This window comes from Balaenoptera ricei, chromosome 9, assembly GCF_028023285.1.
Source record: "Balaenoptera ricei isolate mBalRic1 chromosome 9, mBalRic1.hap2, whole genome shotgun sequence".
Lineage (NCBI taxonomy): Eukaryota > Metazoa > Chordata > Mammalia > Artiodactyla > Balaenopteridae > Balaenoptera > Balaenoptera ricei.
This window is the reverse complement of record NC_082647.1, coordinates 18094251-18115545: the sequence shown is the minus strand read 5'-3', so window position 1 is coordinate 18115545 and position 21295 is coordinate 18094251. Positions and strand designations below refer to the sequence as shown.

Here is a 21295-nt window from a genome sequence, read left to right as displayed (position 1 = left end):
CTTTAAAATGACCAATTCTTACTAGATGTGCCTTGAACATTTGGGCCAGTGTTTATGTTCTTTCCAAAATTATTTGGGTTACCACCAATAGAAACAGTTATCTTACCCTTTAAAGGGATTTTTTCTAATCATGTACTCATTTCTTTAAATCAATTTGTTCAGAAACAATTTTAGAAATGAATTTTCAAAGGTGGCTCTTCCTGGTAGGAAATTGCCTGCGTGTCTAAAGGCTATGTCTAGACTAAGTTAATAACGCATTAAGCACAAAGAAGTAAGTACTGATTTTTGTGACAAAATAAGTATTTGGTTTTTTAAAGAATTCATGCTAATGTCCTCAGTCATCTTTCACTTGGATAGACCACTTGAGCGGAAATAGCCACATGTGACAAAGGATATGTCTCACGGTTATGTTTAAGGCACATAAGCTGTCAGCTCTTGAAAGTTTACATACCCTAAATATAATAAGGACCTTAAGTCAAATGATGTTGGTAAAAACTTGATAGAAAACTCTAAGAACAAGTGTAGTGTATGCCATGTCTTCAAATTCGGGCAAGCGTTGGTGGAGATCACTAACTGCATTCAGCTCTGTATTGGTCATCATAGCATAATCCTGGTGGAAACACACTGTTGACACTTATTACCTGTTCACAAAATACAATTCATATAGAGTTAAGGATAGGCTATTCTTTCCTCCTCTGCAGTTTCTGGAATTGCTCTAACTCAATGTAGCCTAGAAAATGACCCACAGCCATCTGACTTGCAACCTCCCCTAAGACTGCAGTAAAAGTTGCCTTCAACATCTCAACTAAAATTTTAACCATTAATATAATCCCCTGTATGATGAGCTTTTGGAAAACACACTATTGATTGTAAATCAAAAGAGCTTCATTGGAAAAGAGGATGTTAAAAGGAGAGAAACCACTTCAACGTCAACAAAACAAACACGTGGGCAGGTGCTATTCAAACCAAGGGATAGTGCTCGTTGGTCAATAGCAAGAAGCTCCCTCTACTTTACTGCCCGACAAACTGTGCCTATGAGGTTATAAAACCAGAGCACAAATCTGCACTAAGGTGGTAGTTTAAACCTACATACTTAACTTAAAATTAGAATAAAGAAAAAAGCAGGGAGACCCTGAGAGCAGATGACAGAACAAAATACGGTGACCGAGAAAGCAGCTGGTTGAGCGTCACTTGGCTGATCTGAGAAGCTTCAAGCTAACAGCGGGGAAAGCTGAGATCCAACACGATTCACACCACAGAATCCTCAAGGGCACATAAACTGACAGTGCCAGGTACCCCTAGAACCGAGGATAAAATCTGCGGGGTGGGGCTAAAATAAAGATTACTGAGAAAGCTGTTTTAACAAGTTAGTTCCCTAAATTCATTCCCCAACTCCACACCATTGTGCAACCACACTTCTCCTAAGTGGGCAGATACTTGGAGGTAATCTCTGGAGAGAAAAGGACTGAAAACAGGGATGAAGTAAATATATTCATACTGAATACAGAGACCACCATGACAGCTCCGGCAGTCAGACCCTCACCCTCTAGGCCGGCCAGTATAAGACTCTTCTCTATGGAATCTGACCAGCCCAGGAGAAAAAGCCCAAAGACATTGACATTAGGGCTTCCCCAACACAGAGCCCATCCAGATCTTCCAACAGTGAAGTTCAAAGTTGGCATGCCTTCATGTTTACAAAACTTCCTATCAGCTTTTTAGTCTTATTCAAGAGCAGATATCAAGGACTACCAGGGATCTGAGAAGTCTCTAATACGGAAGATAGAGAAAGAAGCAAAACAAACAGATAAAACCAACTTGAAGAAATAGAAACAATGCAAGGAGAATAAAACTATTAATATAAACAAAGTTGAGATAAAACTTCCTAGAAAGAAGAGCAAAAGACAGAGATGGCAAACTGGATAAAAGAATAGGAGAAAGTCCAGAATAATGGGATTTTTAGAAAGGGAGAAAAAAAAATAACTGCAAGAAAATAACTGCAAGAAATTCACTGGTGAAATAAGTCAAGAAAATTTCCCAGAATTGAAGGACATGAGTCAACAGATTTTAAAAACCTAGTGTGTATCCACTGTGTTCAGCACAATGAATTAAAATAGACCCACACCAAGGAACACAGCAAACAATTTCTACAGGCTTCCAGAGAGGGAGACAAAAGGATTACATATAAAGGATCAGAGTGGCTTTGGATTTTTTTTTAACAGCAATACTGGAAGCAAGAAGACAATAGAGTAATGTCTTCAAAATTCTAAAGGAAAAAATATCTACAACTTAGAATCGTCTATCCACCAAACCATCAACGGAAACAGAATATTTTTGTATATGCAAATTACTAAAATATTTATTTCCCACATGCATTTCTCAAGAAGTTACTGGAGGATGCACTCCAACAAAATTAGAGGAAAAAAAAAAAAAAAAAAGACTAAGATATGGCATATAGAAATACAGGGGAAAGAAGACCCAAGAAAGGAGAGAGGTGAAAGGAAATACTAGGAATGTCAGCTGTGCACCAGATCTGAGTACTGTGAGCCAAGAGACAGACATTGAGGGCTGTCAGTACCAAGATTCCCACTGCTGTTATACCAGCCGACTGCCTAAATCAGTTTGGTCCAGGTTCTTTTCTGTACTTATCTGATTTTGACCAAACCTAATGAAATTTCTGTTCTCCCCTCCACGCCCTGGTGAATTGATCAGCTGACGCTTATTTTAAACCACCCCACTCCCATGGGTTGGGCTTTGATCAACTCCAGAGGACTGAGGGAAGCCAGGGAGAGCTTAGACACAGGAAACAGAGAGCAGACCACTCTGCCAGACATCCAGGATCGGGCTCACAACAGCCCTGTCGGATGCCCTGACTGTACTGGACCCTCTTTTCCAGGATTCATTCATGACCTTGCACACTGTCTTCCCCAGAACTGGCTTTTATAAATTATCAGAGAAACTAAACCCAAACTATGACCTAAAGAATCTGTTTAATTTATCTTCTCCTAAAAGCCTTGATCTGATAGTGACAATACTGCCCTTCCCTTACACAGCTAAGTTTTGATTTGCTACTTAGCTTTTTAAAACAAAGCAATGCATTATCCAGGGGTACATATGGAAGTGGCAAAACTCTAAAGAAAGATCAGCACAGAAATCAAGACAATGGTGATTTGTGGATGGTAAGGAAAGTGAAGGAAATAAAATTGGAAAGGGACAGATAGGAGGTCTTTCAAGATATTATAGGTTCTATTTTTAACTTGGGTGGTAGGCACACTGGTTTTTACTGTTTTATTATTCTTTAAATGATATTTGCATATTTTATAAAGTCTTCTGTATGATTCATTAAACATACACACAATCACAGCACAGCCATGAAAAATACAATTTCCCTCCCTTCACATTTTTGTTGATATACCAATGTCAGGAATATCCAAACCGCCCCCTACAATCCCCCAAAGCCTTGATTACAGTTCACTACTACCTGATATTGCTTGTGTGTTGGGCCACCATTTTCCAGTACAATGTGAAGATTCAGGTGACTGAAGCAAAGTCTACAGACCAGAGGAAGCCTATAGTCTATAGAGACATTTATTTGAGACAATCTGCTTTACATTTTTCAAAAACTGTGTTAAAAAATTTTTTTTGGTAGCAAATTGAAGTACAGAGTAAATGTAAGAAGGAGAAAATCAATCTGAAAGCACAGAATGTAAAATTTAAAAGATCTACTTAGTTCATCCTACAAAGATCCCCTTAATGGACGTAGCTGGAAATATGCCAACTCCAGCTTTGGCCTTCTGAATGTAACCCAAATCATACAGATTCCTCGCAACCTGGTACCCTCTTTTGGTTAGTGGTGTGACCATCTCTCCATCATTAGGTACTCCCTAGAATGGCTGGTCACGAAAGATTTCTCTGTGGGTTTCCGCTATCAGTGTTTCCTCATCTCTTTCCCGTCGTGGCACTCACACGTGCTGCTAACTGTATGGCACCCTGACTGCTGGGGCTGCCAGGTCTCCCCGAGACAACCAACATCTCAGCACAGCCCAGCCTATCTGCTCCTTCGTGGCCCATGAGGCTTCTCAGTTGGGAAGGTCTGGTCTGCACAACACAACAGCACAAAGAAGCATCTTCTACTGAAAGCCACCGGAAGAGGAATTCTTGAGGATAAGATGGGCTGACCTTCAGAGATGGCAACGACCGACAATAAAATGAATTTTTTTCTAATTTCTTCTTCTAACCCATCCTCCCTATTGCTGAAGATGTAAAATCAATGGAAACACCTGATGACTGTCACCACAAAATGTTTCAAATTCACATGCAATAAAATGGAAAAACAAAAACAAGAACAACCCAAGGGTCATCATCAAGTTTTCTGTTTTATTTAAGATTTTAGTTTTAATTCTGAAGAAAGAGGTACATTTCCTTTTTTTAGTTTTAGCATTAGGTTATAACCAGGTTTCTGTTTTCTTTTCTCCTGTCTTTTCAATACTGCACAAATGTCCAGAAACTACAGGGTTAAGTAAAAGCTGCAGGCAAGGTCGTCAGAGATTTGCTCCTGATGGTGATCAGATGGCCCCAGAGCAGTGCTATCTCAGAGTGCCCTTAGTCAGGTGAATTTAAGGTAAAAAGAAAAAAAGATTCTGACAGAGGAGAAAGATCGAAGAAATCACTTATATTTCAGCTCTTATATTATGCATAGGTATTACATCTGTGAATACTTTTTTTCTTTAAAACATTTGAATTTACTTTAAATCTAAAGCCAAAAAAATTTTTTTTCTCCTTTAAAAAATCACTTCTCCCCTCCTTATAAACTCTTTAGCAATAGGCCAGTTACTACCGCAGATCAATTTGTCTCTCCATCAACTTCCGATAAATTCTTTTGCTTAACAACACAATCAAGTCCTCTCCATCAACTTGCCAAAAGAATTAAAAACTAAATTAAAAGCATTTTCCCTGCAACAGTGATAAGCTGAAAACAAGACGGATGCCAGGACCACTGCTTTCCCCCATGCATTTAGCCATCTCATTTCAGTCAACCTGGTTTTCAAACTTCTGCAGTTGATAATGCATTTACTTCACCTTCCCTATAGATTAATCATCATTTTCTGCTAAGCAGATTATGTCATTATTATGCGCAACAGACAAACAGTAATTTTCTAAGTATTGAGACTGCCCTTTGATTTCTTTTCTTTCCTCCTTAAAAAGGCATTTTTAGAAAACATTCAACAGTGTCACTCAAATGCTGGATCAACAGAAACTTTTACAATAAAAAAAAGATGGTAATGACCCTGCGATCGCATTGCATCTGGGGGTAGGGAGAAACAAAACTGACAGGAACTGGATTCTTCAGAACATAAGAGATGAGAAGGGAGCTGTGGGTCGGCTGAGAGGGCGAAAACAGGGTGGGACAAATCCTGCATTTTCTAGTGAATTCTCCTCTTTCCCTAATGGCGGTCCAGTGTTGAACTCTGTAACAAATCTGTGGGGGTTTTGCTGGGGGGTCTGAAGGCTGTCTGAAAGCCTGGGGGTGGCGAGTGAAAGCTGGAAGGATTTGAAGGAGGAGGGTAGGGATTCCAACTGGCTCTGTGCAAAGGGATCTGTGTGCTGAAGGGGGCGCTGTGGTGGGCTTGTGATGGAGCAGCAGTGGGGCCGTCCATCTCTGTGAGGGCCTGAAGGGACTTGAGCCAGTGTGGAGGATTGTCATCTTGAAGAGAGTCTAAACTGTTTCCTGAAGATGCTGGAATACCTAAGGAGAGAAAAGAAAACAAGAAGGAAAATGGTGAGTTTGTGCAGAAAGCATAAGAATTTCATCAAACAAAAAATTTTAAGGCACTTAGTTTCTCCAAAAAGAAACAAAGAATTACAATTTTAAACTCCTTCCAAATAAGACCTTCTCAATCTTATGTTCCTTTTATTCCCCACTCACAATGACCACGATTTATTGTCACACAAACCCATGCCTCCTCTTCAACTATACAGACATCATCCCCCACTGTCACAGAGGCAGAGTTGCCACAATGAGTCCCCAGGATTGCATGATGTTATTTCCCAATTGTGCTTCTCCTTCTCTAACAGGGATACATAAACAAGATAGCCTTATAATAGAGAGCTTTATTTTTTAAAGTGGAGTATGTTCCTTTGAGAGGATAAGTCAGATCCTTCTGTACTTTGAGACCTACAAAATACACACATTCTGTCAGATGTTAGCGCCTACTTACACCAAAAGAAGCAACCTAGGTACCAAATGCCTTGTTACACAACTAGGCCAACAGAGTTAACTGAGGCTACATGACCCCGGAGAACGAAACAAGCTACTACACACTTGTGGCTTTGGGAAGATTACGTTGAAGAGACCTCTTGTTTTTAGTTAATCTGTGCTAAAAACCAAACTGATGGCAGTCAGTGGAGCTGAAGGAGTGAGAAAGTTACCTGTGATGATGGCTGGGTCTGTCCAGCTGCCAGGGCTGTCCCAACTCGGGCTGTCGGTGGTGGCAGTGTTGGACGTTGGTGCACTGTGGCTGGCGTTGGAGGGGGAAGAAGAATTGGGCAGTCCACCAAAGTTGATGTTAATGTTGGGTAGAAGTGCCCTTAGCCCGTCCTGCCATTCCTTCATATTTAAACTCTCTACAGAACTGCTGTTGTCTGGGAGATTTACCAACAAAAAAATGAAAGATAAAAAAAAAAAAAAAATAAAAAGCTGACGTTAGAAACATATGTTGTTCTTTAGTTGTTAAGCGGGAGAAGAATTATTCTTTCTTTATTGAGCATTTAAAATGGGTTGTCCTAGCAAGATAAACTTGGTTAGGATTTTGCTCATGAGCTCAGAGCCCCTGAAATAAGTGAGGAAAAAGTTGCTCAAGGATCAGGAGAGGGAGCTTCTTGTCCTTCTTACAGACTCTTTACCATTTTCATTTGTAAGTCAATAATCCAGTCTAAAGACTCAATGCTCCAGAGCACAATTTAGTTCCAGCTACATTATAAAGTTTCAGTTAGTGGGGCATTTAGCCAGCTGAGCTGATTTACGCTATAAAAAGAAGCAAGCCTGTAAAGTTCAATATAGGAGTGTATTCTGAGCCCATTAAATGAAAGAAAAGTCATTTTATGAAGAATAAACATAAGCCAATAGAAAAAGAAAAATAATTAAGTTCTTCCTGATTATAAAACTGATCATGTATTGCAGAGGAGAAAGGCAGTCATGTATAGGCTTTTGAATTTGAAAAGAGTATTTTTCCATTAGTCACAAAGGCCAAGGAGACAGGGGCGAAGCTACCTTTTGGATGGAATCATTTCCAGCAGTCTGCCCACTCTATTCTTACAGTTCTACCCATCATTTAAAACGCAAGTCCTGGAGTCCTACACTTAGTTCTCTGGTTCTATTTACAAATAGCATCAAATATGATAAAACACTATCAAGATAAAAAGGCTTTCATAAGTTGGGACTAAACTCACTTGATCTACTACCATCCAGAATCCACATGGTATATAACTAATTGGCTGGGGGGAGGGGAGGGGAAGCGTAAAGTGTAACTACTACTTAGAATAATTGTTTTATTGAAAATAGGACAGTAGGTCAAACTACCAACCGTGGTTTTTGAGAAGAGCATAGAAAATTATCTGGTTCTACAGAATTGATGAGAAATCACCACTGATGATGATGATGATGATGATGATGATGATGGCGACGATGGTAACCATATTCTATCAGGTACAGTCTATGCTATTTGGTGAATTCAGAGTTTTCTTTTTATAATGTTTCCTTTGCACCAATCACTAACCTATGCCAAATTATAACACTTCAGCAAGTGAAGCTTTTAACCCTATTGATGTTATTTATAAAAAGACAAAAAACTACAATCAAATGCAACAAAAGTCATCTCTGAATTTACTTAGATGAAGAAAAGACAATCTACACTCTACAGACTAGTCAACAGAAAGGAAAATAAATTCTTCAAACCAAATTCCAATTCACAATCAGTGTAATTTCCTAAAGCTTACCCTTCTATTTGCATCCTATCTGACATTTGCATTGTGTTGTACAATTCACAAAGCACTCTCATAGTCCATTATTATTTCATTTGATCCTCATGTTGTGAGGTAGGCAGAGCAGGGGGAATAGTGTGCATTTAACAGATAAAGAAATAGACTCTAGAATAATGTGCACAAGTCACATGACTTGTACCGTCAAGACCTGAAACCCAGACCCTGAGTTGTTTTTTTTTTTAGTAACACCAAGCTCTCACTCTTGTATAGACTATTTACTTTATATTTGTATAGACAATTAATTGGCTTTTTAATAGGTTAAATGTTTAAGGCAAATCCCAGGGGCTTGTGAGACCCATGATGAAAAGGAAGCAAAAAAGAAACACGGAAACATTATAGTATGTCCATCAGCCATGACTAGTAGGAGAAATATTTCGCTAAAGGAACAAACTGGAATTTGCAGCCAGGGGAGAAAAATTCTAATCAACAACACAATCATCAATTCCCCCCACCCCCTAATCCACTCCAGCTGCATGAGGCATTAACAAGATGACACTAATAAAGTCCTAGAATACCCTCAACTACAGGAAGTTTCGGTGGCTACATCCTAACCTTTAAAGTAGTCACACTGTCAGACTGAATAACTTAACTTGTTTTCAATTAACCAAAAACTGATCTCTAAACAAGGAAAACTTCACAGGAGGGAAATAAAATCTCCCTGATATAAAAAGGTGATGTACAACTACATGGGAAAATTTTAAGGAAGATTAATGCTCTTGAACTTTAGGTAGACAAAGTCAATTAAGAAGCCTATGCAGATGATTTGAGGTTCCCTCTTTCACTGCACAGGGAAAAAGAAAAAAACCCATAACTTAGTAAAACCCATTTTCTCCTTACTTTTGCTTTACAGTTAGTGAGAACTGGAACTAAGGAACTTTGCATTAACAGAATAACATTTGCATTTATATAAAGTTTATCTGAAAATCAGTATTACAATAAAATCGAAAGACATTTGTTCACAGGCAGGGGATATATGGGAACTCTGTATTCTCCACTCAGTTTTGCTGTGAACTTAACACTGCTCTAAAAAAATAACATCTATTTAAAAAAAAGATATTTGTTTCTCTGATTTTAGGCTAATGAAATCAAGCAAGAGTATGTTAGCCAAAGACATTCACAGACGGCGCATGATACAGAAACAGTGAGAAACTTAGATCCTCCCAGGTGAGCTATGATTATCAGATACCTTGGGGAATAAATTAGCTAGTTTATAATTCTCACAATCTTGCCAAAAACAAAGTCATGTGCCTAGACATCTTGGGAGCCTGATAGCATGGAGGACTGGTTTACAGTGAAGTTGCGAGTGTCACTAGGAAGTGGACTGACTCATTAGCTCTGGGAATGGGACCACTATTCTAAGTAGTTTACAAGAAGAAAAGAAGTTTTCTTCACTGTTTTCTCTACTACTGCTATGCCAAGTGTTGGCATAAAGAAGGGGCAAGAAAAAGGAAATCAGATAAATGCTAACCCCATGAAAAATTCAATAGCCACACTTGAAATCACCTCCTCTACCTCCCTGCCCACCCTCCCACCCCACCTCTGACCCAAATTTGTTTTGGCTGAGAGGGCTTCTGGTAATTCCATTCCTTGCAATACATACAGCAGGGTTGATGAACCTCAGCACTACTGACATTCTGGACTACGTAATTCACTCCCCGTCGTGAGGGGGCCGTTCTGCGCACTGCAGGATGTTTAGCAGCACCGCTGGATGCTGGCAGTGTGCGCACAACTACCCCCCACCCCCAACTCTGACAATGACAAATGTCTCCAGACATTGCCAAACGGCTACTGGGGGGGCGGGGGCAAAATCATCCCTGGCTGATAACCACTGACACAAAGGAAGCTGATTCCTTTGTTTCTAGGGCTCTAAATAATTCCACTCGAATACAAGTTTCCTTTTAAATAGTACCAGGACAGGACACTTGGATGCAACCTCATGCAACTTCATTTCCCTTTATTTATATAGGACTTCACACTGGCATACGATTCACTATGTACAAGTCCGTAGGTCTAATGGAGAAAACATTGGGCTGAAAATTGCAGATGGACTGTATAAGGCAACCATAATTAATATAACCTTGAGCATGTAAGTAAGTCTCTTAGTATGCTTCATAAGAATAACATCTGCTTTCGTCTCTCGTAAGGATAAAATAAGAGAAGGGAAAGCAATTTGAAGACCATTTATTACTTGATAGGTGCCTAACAACAATTTTTTTCTAATACTCAATACTGAATAGATAGTAGTTTCCAAAAAGCCAAGGTAAGAAGATTTCTCACTTGCCAGGAACTGGCTCGTGCACCACAGTCTCCTCCTAGCAATGGAGGGATAATAGCCGGTATTCTCACAGAGGTACTGTGCAGTCAATCTAACTAACAAGCCTTCTCACCACCAACACAGTACAAAGACAAAGAAGACATAGAAAGCCCTTTAAACTTTCCATAAGCAAACTACAATGAAAATCAAGTCACTGAACATACTTTATACTAAATGATACTAATTTTATTTTTAAAGTATTTAATTAGTGGTAGTGTAATACATTAGGGAAGGGCTGTATATTTTTAAAGGATTGCTAATATGTTTAAATGTTTTATGATGTTAAAAAATTAATTTTAATTTATAATTTCCAAATATGTACAAAACCACTGTTTCGGTTCTAAATAATTTGAGGGCAGGAGAGCGGGTGAAGTTGTTTGTAGTAGTTTTATTTTTCAGAGTGGAACTCAAAGACAGAATTTAAAGTACTTTCAAAATGCCATATACCACACTCTCATATTCCATTGTGTAAGAAGTACCAGTATACTTCAGTTTACCTAGCACAGAGCACATTTTATTAAAGAAGAAATTATGGTTAAAATTCTGCCAGTTTGCTGGTAGTCTAACACCCAGTCCGTAACAAGTCAATCATCGCTCACTAAGCAGCTGACAAGTCTAGATTTTAGCAACAATGGCAACAACAAAAAATGTATGTGTTAAAGCTGCCGAGATAAAAGTCAAAGCAACTATTTATTGAACGCCTACAGTGTCTAAGGAGGACAAAGCCCTTAAGCCATGACTCCTGTTCTCAAGGAGCTTAAAGTCTAGATGGTGAGACAATGCAAATATGGGAAAAGCTCAATAACCACAACCTGAAAAACCAACAGAAGAAATGTCATGGGGTTGTACATGATTAACAAAGGCTATAAAAGTTTAGTAAAAAGAGAGGCCAGTTAGACACACGTGTGGAAATGTGCTGGTGGGTGAACAAGAGTTGCAGTCTTTCATTCATGGAGTTAAGTTCATGGAGTTAAAATTCATAGATGCCCTAAGCCTGAAAAACCCACGACAGGTTAAAACTATCTTTGGTATTTTTACATAACACTAAACTAGTCTAACTACTTACTAGGAAATACACATACACATTTTATAAGCAATGATTATATTACAAAATAAAATTAAGCTGTGTCTGATATCAGGCCTTTCACAGAAAATCATAAGGCAGGAAAAGATGAATGGCTTAGGCAAGAGCACACATTATAGCGGCCAAGTGGATTTCCTTCCCTTCTATTCCTCAGATTAACTGCAATATATTGTTATAAAATGTAAAACTTTGCTACAGAGAACAAGACTGTGGAAAATCTGCTCCTTATGATAAATTGTCACTGGTGACAAGCCAATGAGTTTTTCTGGCTTGCATAAAATCTTCACCTAAAAGAACACTTTTCAAATTGGTTTCAAGGACTGCAAAACCACCTCAGGAGCCACTGGGGAGGAAGGGGACAGGGTAGTAGGACAACACATCCCTCCCACCTCCTGATTTCATCTATTTCCATTTTAGGGTAGCACATAAGATTCCATTTGAAAAACAAGATCTGCTAAGAGGGAAGACAGAAGATCTATGTATAATGACAACATAGTGAAATAAAGCACACTTAAGGGGGAACCCTAAAACAAAAGGCTATTCCAAGTTTTTGTTTCCTCTAATACAGTTTATACCACCAGGTCGGGATTCTGTCTCCACTTGGAATTTTGCCTCTACCTTCTTTTTGGTACCCCTCCACAAGGTCTTTTTATTATAAACACATAGGCCTTATTAATTAAACTAGCTAGATGTAACTACAGTCACAAATCCACCAATTTGTCCACTTTCATGTTTGGGCAGGGACAACTGGCTCACATATTCAGCCCTGATCCTTAGGCTACTCCATTCCCGACTGCAGTCCCTAGGACCAGAGACCGCTTATTTCAAGTTAAATTTCTGGTAGCAGTCTACGCCAACTGGGAAGTAGTCACTGAGCGTTCCAGTCACAAAATATTCCTAAAAGAGTTTCTTCTGTTCATCAGTTTTTAATCCTTATCTCATAGCTACTTCCCAAAGCCTCAGCCTTCAATCTGATCTTTTTTTCTCACAAGCTTTTATCTTCCTTTTCTTCACTGCTGTCCTTTACAGTTCAAAGCCAGAGGTTACTTCCAATAGGTAGGTTGCTTAGTGAAACAAATCCTTCTTGGTACAAGGGGTTGTCCATCAGAAATCTAGTTCCCATTATGGTTAATTCTTACCAGTGAGACTCTCAAATATTCATGCATTTTTAGAAGGACACACAGTACAGCCTGTCTCAGCCACTCTACCCCTCACTACACTCCCCACTCTGCCCCCAGCCCTGTTAGATACTAATTCCTGTGAGTTCGGGGACGGAGTCCATCTCCACCAGTATATGATTTCAAGAAAGCCTAAACTTTCTCAAACTTCAACATATCTCTAAGCAACTCAAATATAAATGAATTATGCTTGTCCTATATGTAAAACCAAACTTTAAAGAGCACACAAAATTTCTCCTATCAGAACTTAAAGCCTTCATGACATAGGCATGTTGTTCTTTAGGACAGTCACAAAAATCATTTCAATTTATTAACTAAAATGTGAATGAATTCTTTCAAACAGATTTATAAAATCAGTTTGTTTATGAAAAAATGTTATGCTACTTAAACAAAAAGAACTGACCCTCAAATTTCTAGGATTATGCTTTATTATAAAAAGCAAGAGAGACCACTACTGCAGAGCAGATTTGCTGGGGCACAAAATCTTAAGGGTTTAATAGATCTGAAAGTAGAGATTAAACTATGTGAAAAATTCTAAGAACTCAATGAAAAAGAGTTCTGAGAACAGAAGAACTTGAACAAAGTATTAACAAAAAACAGTCTAATTTTATTCCCACTAGCAGAACAAGTAGAAATGACATAAACAGGAAAAGAGAGGCCTTGAGGATTAGCTAAATATGATTTAGGCTTTCTGGACTCTGTCTTTACTTCCTGCCTTTCTCTTTGTCTAGAATGCTTTCCCAATCTCTTTGACTAATTTTTACTCAATCTTCCAAAAGTCCAAGTCTTCCACTCAGATCATTCTGGATGACAGCACTGTGGTCTGAACCGCACTCATGTGGCAGCACACCGTGCTGTGACATCCAGTATGTACACCCTTATGTGTACTCACATCTTCTCTCACAACTCTAAGGAAAGGCCTGCAATAGGCTATTTTATAGATACTTGAGCATGCAGCTCAGTGTCTTAGAAACTTGATGTGCTTCAAGATATCTGCTGAGTCAAAGATCCAACTTGAGAGGAGCTGAAAAACCACCTTCCCCAAAAAAGCCTATTTATTTCACATCTGTATAATGCTACGAATCAAGCTGTTCTCTCAAAAAAGATGCAAATCTTTCTGACGGCAGGAATGAGCTAAATTTGGGGGCCCAAAAGGCCTCTCTGAAAAAAGAGGCCACTAAAATGATATGATTTCAATACTGCTTGAGATGCCAAAACACAAGCAAATATAATTTTTAAAATCCAATGCACCAAAATACATAAGGAATGCTTTTAAAAAAAGATATTCTAATATTATGTGTACAGGATAGTAAACAGGCCTATTAGCTATATTCTATCCATTTTTCTACTCTAGACACTATTCACTCACTCACTATGCACCTGATGTACTTGATTACCTAAGTACCAACAATTCAATGAACTAAGTAGTAGTTTCATTTTACAAATGAGGAGACTAAGTAGACTCTGGTAGTTTAAAGAATTTGCCAAAGTTCAAAAGTGCTGAAGTCAGTAATCATACCCCTTCTGACTCCAAAGTGTTTGCTCTCACCACTGAGCACACTACCAACTAGTCCGTGTCCTGGCAGGACTCATGGGCCAAGAGAAGGGGAGGTCAGACGCATTTAAACAACTACACCATGTGACAGTAAGTGTTGTTCTGGTATGAACAAAGTCCTGTGGGGCACAAAGAAGAAAATGAACAATTCTGCCATTCTGCATACAGGATAAATGATGACTGGAGAAGCTCAAGGGAAGAGAAGCTGATATGGAAAAGGGAAACGGCATTCCACACAGAGAGAGCAGGAGAAGCAGCTAATCACAAAATACAGTAGGAACACTGCACGATATACGTAGATGTGTTTTACACAATGTGTACTTTTCTCTTCTAGAATGTTCTTACGAGGATCTATGTTTGTTTTGGGGGAAGAATCAGACCATCTAATGAGAACCAGGAAAACATCTAGATGTTTGCTTTATGAAGGATCTAAGGAAGTAAAATCTATTTTTAAAAAAAAACAGGCAAAAATACCTATGGAAAGAAGTCTATATATAAAGCTGTACATCGAATGAAGAAAAAGTAAACTTAAAAGTTAATGCTGGGCTTCCCTGGTGGCGCAGTGGTTGAGAATCTGCCTGCCAATGCAGGGGACACGGGTTCGAGCCCTGTTCTGGGAAGATCCCACATGCCGTGGAGCAACTAGGCCCGTGAGCCACAACTACTGAGCCTTAGCGTCTGGAGCCTGTGCTCCGCAACAAGAGAGGCCGCGATAGTGAGAGGCCCGCGCACCGCGATGAAGAGTGGCCCCCGCTCGCCGCAACTAGAGAAAGCCCTCGCACAGAAACGAAGACCCAACACAGCCAAAAATAAATAAATTTTAAAAAACCCAAAAAAACACCAGCTTAAAAATAATGATAATAATAAAATAAATAAATTTTAAAAAAAAAGTTAATGCAGAAGATAAATACATCTTAGAAGCATTATAAACTGGATTAGATGGAACCAAGAAACAGAACTAAACGATGGGGAGGGACAAAAATCCATTATAAGAAATCTATAAAATCTGAAATTGGAAGCTTGGAGGAAAGCATTTAAGTGAGCACAAAACTGAGAACTATGAACAAAAGCCCCGTGAGGACATCCAAGGACGACTGAAGGATCTTATCATCCAGGAGAAAATATACACATCCACCAGAATATGATTTCACTGAATTATAAAACTGCAGAGACCTGGAGGATGTCAACCACCCTGACATCTCTGAGATCTAAATCTACCAGAAGAAAATAAATCTGAGAAAATTCACCTCCTGACCACCCCTCTTTCCCAAGTTGGAAACAAGGAGGGAAAATTTTATTCTGGACTTCTGACCAACAAAGAACAGGTTGGCTATTGTGAATATAATAGAAGCCCTAAGGACTTCCCTGGTGGCGTAGTGGTTGGGAATCCGCCTGCCAATGCAGGGGACACGGGTTCGAGCCCTGGTCCGGGAAGATCCCACATGCCGCAGAGCAACTAAGCCCATGTGCCACAACTGTTGAGCCTGCAGTCTGGAGCCCGCAAGCCACAGCTGCTGAGTCTGCGTGCCACAATTACTGAAGCCCACGTGCCTAGAGCCCATGCTCCACAATGAGAGAAGCCACCACAATGAGAAGCTCATGCGCCGCAACGAAGAGTAGACCCCGCTCACCGCAACTAGAGAAAGCCCGCGCATAGCAGTGAAGACCCAATGCAGCCAAATAAATAAATAAATAAATTTATTTATTTTTTAAAAAATAGAAGCCCTAAGAGTATGTGACGTAATTTTAGGACTTTAAGAAGCAAGGAATGAGACTAACTAGACTGAGTTCTTGGCTGGCTGGCATCCTGGCTACTTTTGCAATCACCACAGTGTATTGCATTCACCTGTTTATATATTAGTTTTTTCGCCTAGACTGTGAGCTCCTCCAGGAAAGGGCCTTGATTTAATCCTTTTTGTATATAGTGAATAGTTCCTGAACCTGAACCTCAAGAGGTATTTAATGTTTCCTAAATGAACAGCCCTGAACATTTGCTTCCAGGTTTTTTTTGAGAAAACACCTTTCCAAAGAAGGTTTAAAAAAAAAAAAAAGGAAGGGTAGGTCAGGATGGTCCCCTGGTTACAGGAGGCAGTGATTCATAGGCTATAGAAGATGCTAAAATAATGAACATTCTGACTATGCAATAAATAATTCTAATAAGGAAAAGAAATTGGGGCGAAATCTAAAGAAACCAGTTCTTGTGCAGGGAGAATCTCATGGGATAAGATGTGAAAAGAAAGCTTAGAAAAGCTGGATAGAGTTATGTAACCTACCTGTAGATAAGAGTATCGTAATCCTTGAGGATTAAAATCAGAATCCGTAATGATCTGAAGCTTGTGAAAAATGCTGAAGGCAAAAAAAAGCTAAGTTTGGAACAGGAGAAAATTAGGAAAAGCCACTGCTCAGCCTGTCATAATGCTAAGTCCTGAGAAAAGCCAGATCTATGTAGTTCCACCTTCATTTTGCTTCCTTCCATCTTCTTTATAAAACAGCATGATCCTCAAACCAGAAAGGACAGATTAAGCAATGTGGAGAGAGAATAGTAAGTCAGAAGAGATGCAAAGACAGTAAAAGAACATCTATTCAATTTAAATAAGTTTAAAATTTCCAGGTGCAAAATGGATTCTATTCCAGGGTATTAATCCTCACAGATGTCATCACAAAACCACTGTTAAGAGAAGTTCCGGGACTTCCCTGGTGGCGCAGTGGTTAAGAATCCACCTGCCATTGCAGGGGACATGGGTAAGATCCCTGGTCCGGGAAGATCCCACATGCCGCGGAGCACCTAAGCCCCTGTGCCACAACCACTGAGCCCACGTGCCACTACTGAAGCCTGTGCCCTCTAGGGTCCACATGCCACAACTACTGAGCCCACGTGCCTAGATCCTGTGCTGTGCAACGAGAAGCCACCACAATGAGAAGCCTGCTCACCGCAACTAGAAACAGCCCGTGCACAGCAATGAAGACCCAACGCAGCCAAGAAAAAAAGAAAGAGAAGTGCCGGGAAAGGAAGAAAAGGCAGACTCTAGAAGCTACATAATTATAAAATGACTTCTTGGGAAAATTCTGAAACAGATTAGAAGATGGATGGTTTCTTTAGAAATGAATATGATAGGCTTAGCAAGCACTGCTCTATTGCTTACGTTTGCAGGCATTTTTTGTGAGAAATAATATGTAGCATTTTGGCTAAAACCTCAGCTCCTTTCCAAATGAAATACACAGGAAGTTTAACTTTGAGGTGGAACAGCAGTCATGGAGGCAGCTTCTACTGACAATTGTTTTCCACTGGAAATGTCCTCCTTCTAGATGCTACAGTCCATTTCCTTTCTTCTTCTATTGCCTGCCCAAACTCAAACACTTTGCAGCTAAACTCCACTTCCATCCCACTGACACATCAATCCCATACAACAAATGGAATAGAGTGATCAATGAAAGCCAAAATGCATTTCCATAAAGAACCAGCCATATAAAAGTAATTTACCCTTTGGATAGGCTTTCTAGGATTGTCATAACTACAATAGATGTTGAATTCAGCAGTTGTTGGAAAGTTTTCTAGTGGTAACCTTTTGGTATATGATAGTAAAGTACAGCATGGATGACAGCAGTGTTTAGATGAACTGTCACAGAATTTAAGATACCGTGTGTTAGCCTGAAAGTTCCTGAGATAGTGCTTGGCTTATCTTTGACTCCATGCTTTTTATTATATTTAACAAAACCTACAAAGTTTATTTAAATATGCAAACAGAAAACCAATTCGAGATGACAGAATCAATAATTAAAATTATAACTATTCTTAAATTAAAATTCTTAAAATCTTCACACAAATGTTATTACTGTTACTAATAACATTTATCTATCACTTTATAACCACGTAGTTTTTCATATGATAAACTTGTAAGATGGTGATATACAACAGGATACACTCTAACTACACCAAATCCAAACACATAAAATTTAACATGTATACACTCAGATTTTAAAAAATTCATTACCAAAGTGTAGGATGGAAGAGATCTAACCAGTCATGTGTATGAAAAAAGGTTTAGTGGTTTTACTTATATCATTTGATATAACAATTGGGTAATGGAACTTCTAAAGAAGTAACATTAAGACCATGTAAATTGATGTGAAATGTCTAAATTAGCAATCGTATGACATTGAGCAAATCACAAATGATAACCACTCTGAGCCTCAGTTTTCTCATTTACAAAATAGGGATAATAACCCCACAGGATATTTTTATAAAAAGACTCTGTAAACTCTAAAGGAATATACGAACTTTAGTAATAAGAACAGTGTTAATGAAAAAGGAGATTATCTAATCACGTCTGGATTATTAAAGTGTAAGCTTCATATTTTAAGAAAGGCATTCAGGGACTTCCCTGGTGGTGCAGGGGTTAAGAATCTGCCTGCCATTGCAGGGGACACGGGTTTGAGCCCTGGTCCGGGAGATCCCACATGCTGCGGAGCAACTAAGCCTGTGTGCCACAACTACTGAGCCCGTGCACCACAACTACTGAAGCCCGCACACCTAGAGCCTGTGCTCCGCAACAAGAAGCCACCGCAATGAGAAGCATGCGCATCTAAATGAAGAGTAGCCCCTGGTCGCAACTAGAGAAAGCCCGCGTGCAGCCATGAAGACCCAACGCAGCCAAAAATAAACAAATAAAATAAATAAATTTATTTTTAAAAAAAAGGCATTCATTGTCATGCCAAAATATGTGTAGAGGAGAAGTGGACTACAGAGAGAACTAGAAACCATGTTAGGTGTGAAAAGGTTAAAAGGACTAAGGATGTTTCATCCATGTCTAGTAGTTACTAGACAAGTGGAAACTGCCTTCACATATTTGACAAGAAGTATAAATGGGAAAAAGATTTTGGTTTAGCCAAGATAAAAAATTCGTTAACAATTATAAGTTCCCTAAAGAGAGCTCCCTACTTAGGAAAGTATTAAGTTCCCCAAACAGCTCTTCATTACCCACACAGAGAGTTCTGGAAAATAAGGTATTTATTTAGAAAGACTTTCTGAATTGTGTGTATACATATGTATGTATATGTATGTGTGTGTATATATATATATTTGTGAGTATCACAAATGAGAAATTGGAGGGTTGGAAGAAAAGTATTGGTTAGGTGAAATTTTTAAAGTCTGTGTGTGTGAAGGGAGGGAGCAATGTGTGATCCTTGGGAAAATAAGGATCAGTCAAGAGTTGAATTTCCAGAGTTCAGAGGTAAAGAAGATAGAAGAGAAGGACTGATCACGGAGTGGTGAGGGGAATCTTAACACTGAACTGAAGGCCACAGTTCAACCAAGAGGTGAGATAATTCATGTGGAAACGAATCTAATTAAGGTCTCCAGAAGTCCAGATTTAACACAAAGCAGATCCAGATCCAGGCTTTGCAGACCTCCAGAAATAATAACCAGACACTAACATTACTCTCTCAACCATGAGTTTTCATTCAACAAACATTTATCGAGTATCTACTCTGTATTATTTTCTCTGGGGCTGGATGCTATAACATTTGGCAGCAGCTTCCTAGAAGTCTTGCTGCTCTGCTTGTTTTGTATTTCTTCAACGGATCACTGGAGTTTGGCTATTCTGAACGAAGCAGTGATAGCTTTTGATCGTTTAGTGCCAATAAGATATTTTTATGCGAGTATAAGTTCCTCTTCAGGCCTGAAGAGGAACTTGCACTGAGACCAAAGTATTTTGCTGCCTATGCAGCAAATCCCCATATGGTTATATGTCTACTGAAAGTCCTAAGGTTTCTGATGTTCATAATTTTCCAAATTAAAAGATTTCTAAATTTTCTAAAAGTTATTAAAAAACATATAGCTAGTTTTTACTCCATTTGATTACACAGCTCACTTTTGACAGTGAAGATCAGTCTCATCTTTTTCTGAAAGATGGCTCCTATCTTAAGGGTTTCTATCAAAGACATAAAAATCCCCCAAAAAGAAGACTAAAATTATCCATGCTCTGAAACATGATTTTAATTGACAAATTCTTCATAACCCAACTCTGAGCTTTATTTTTAGAAAGTATGCTTTTAGGCATTAAAATAATCATTTGCTTTGTTTCTTAATTTTAGAAAAAAGATTATTTTTAGGAAACGAAGTAAATTCTTCATTATCCTGAAACTAAATGACATAGATACGGGTATAGTCATGGTAATAAACATTTCCAACTCAACAGACCAAGCATACACCTTTCTTCCTCACTATTTTCACAAACCAGAGATATTTGTTAAAGTTTGTTTTGAGGTTGTTTTATAAATAAACATTTGATTTTTCAAAACAAGAATGCAAATTTGAAATTTACTTATTTTTTAGCTATGTGAAATGTATGATTTAAAAAAAAAATAAGACTATTTTGCTTCTTCTTCCTCCTTACTATTTATTCATATACTGGGGAAAATACAGAAATTTTTTGCTTCCAATTTTCAAATTATGCCTCAATTTAGAAAGACTTAGCATAGACTGCATCCTTTCCAGACCTACAAAAGATGATACTCCTGTGGAGGAAAGCATTTCAAAAGGCCTATATGCTGATGAATTTAAAGAGCTATATGCTTACCATCAGTTCACTAAGGGGCCTTAGTTTAAAAATCATTTTTGAAATATACTTATTTAAGTGTTCATCCTTCGCTATGATTTATTATAGTTCAATTGCAGAAGAATGCCAGAGATGGTCTTGACAGAACCAAATCTCAATCAGTGTAGAAGAAAGGAAAGCAGGAAGGAACGAGGGAAGGAAGATCATATGAATACAATCTTAAATATAAATTAGAAACTACAATTTCTATTTCACCATATCCAGGTTAATACTGAACTAGAACTAACATTTTACTGAAAAAAAATTAGTTCTATTAAAAATCACACGTATTTGTGAAACACTGAATTTTAGTAGTATTGTCTAGAATGTATTTTTAAAGAGCTAGAATAACTTAGAAGTAGGAGAAAGTGAATAACACCAATCTTACAATGTCAAAAGTCTACCAATTTGACACTTGTTACTCAATCTACTCCAAACCCAGACTGTGCTTTCTGTTTAAATGTGCTGTTCTGATTTTAAAGAGAGAAGAAAAAAATAATATGATCACTTAAAATCAAAAGCTAGTTTGGA

At 38.6% G+C, this 21295-nt stretch overlaps 1 protein-coding gene across 6 annotated transcripts in view; it reads right to left on the bottom strand.

Annotated features, from left to right (window-relative positions):
* Positions 1-5351: 5351 nt before the first annotated feature.
* The window catches only part of CNOT4 (CCR4-NOT transcription complex subunit 4), a 140453-nt gene continuing 124509 nt past the window's right edge, over positions 5352-21295 (bottom strand). For 4 of the 6 annotated variants that reach the window (XM_059933304.1, XM_059933303.1, XM_059933305.1 and 1 more), the window contains 2 exons: positions 6427-6639; positions 5352-5743 (listed from right to left, as the gene is read on the bottom strand). In XM_059933304.1, coding sequence (XP_059789287.1) covers positions 5442-5743; positions 6427-6639 — 515 coding nt within the window. In that variant the 3' untranslated portion in view covers positions 5352-5441. The remainder of the gene's footprint in view (positions 5744-6426; positions 6640-21295) is intronic. The other 2 variants (XM_059933307.1, XM_059933308.1) reach the window with 1 other exon arrangement.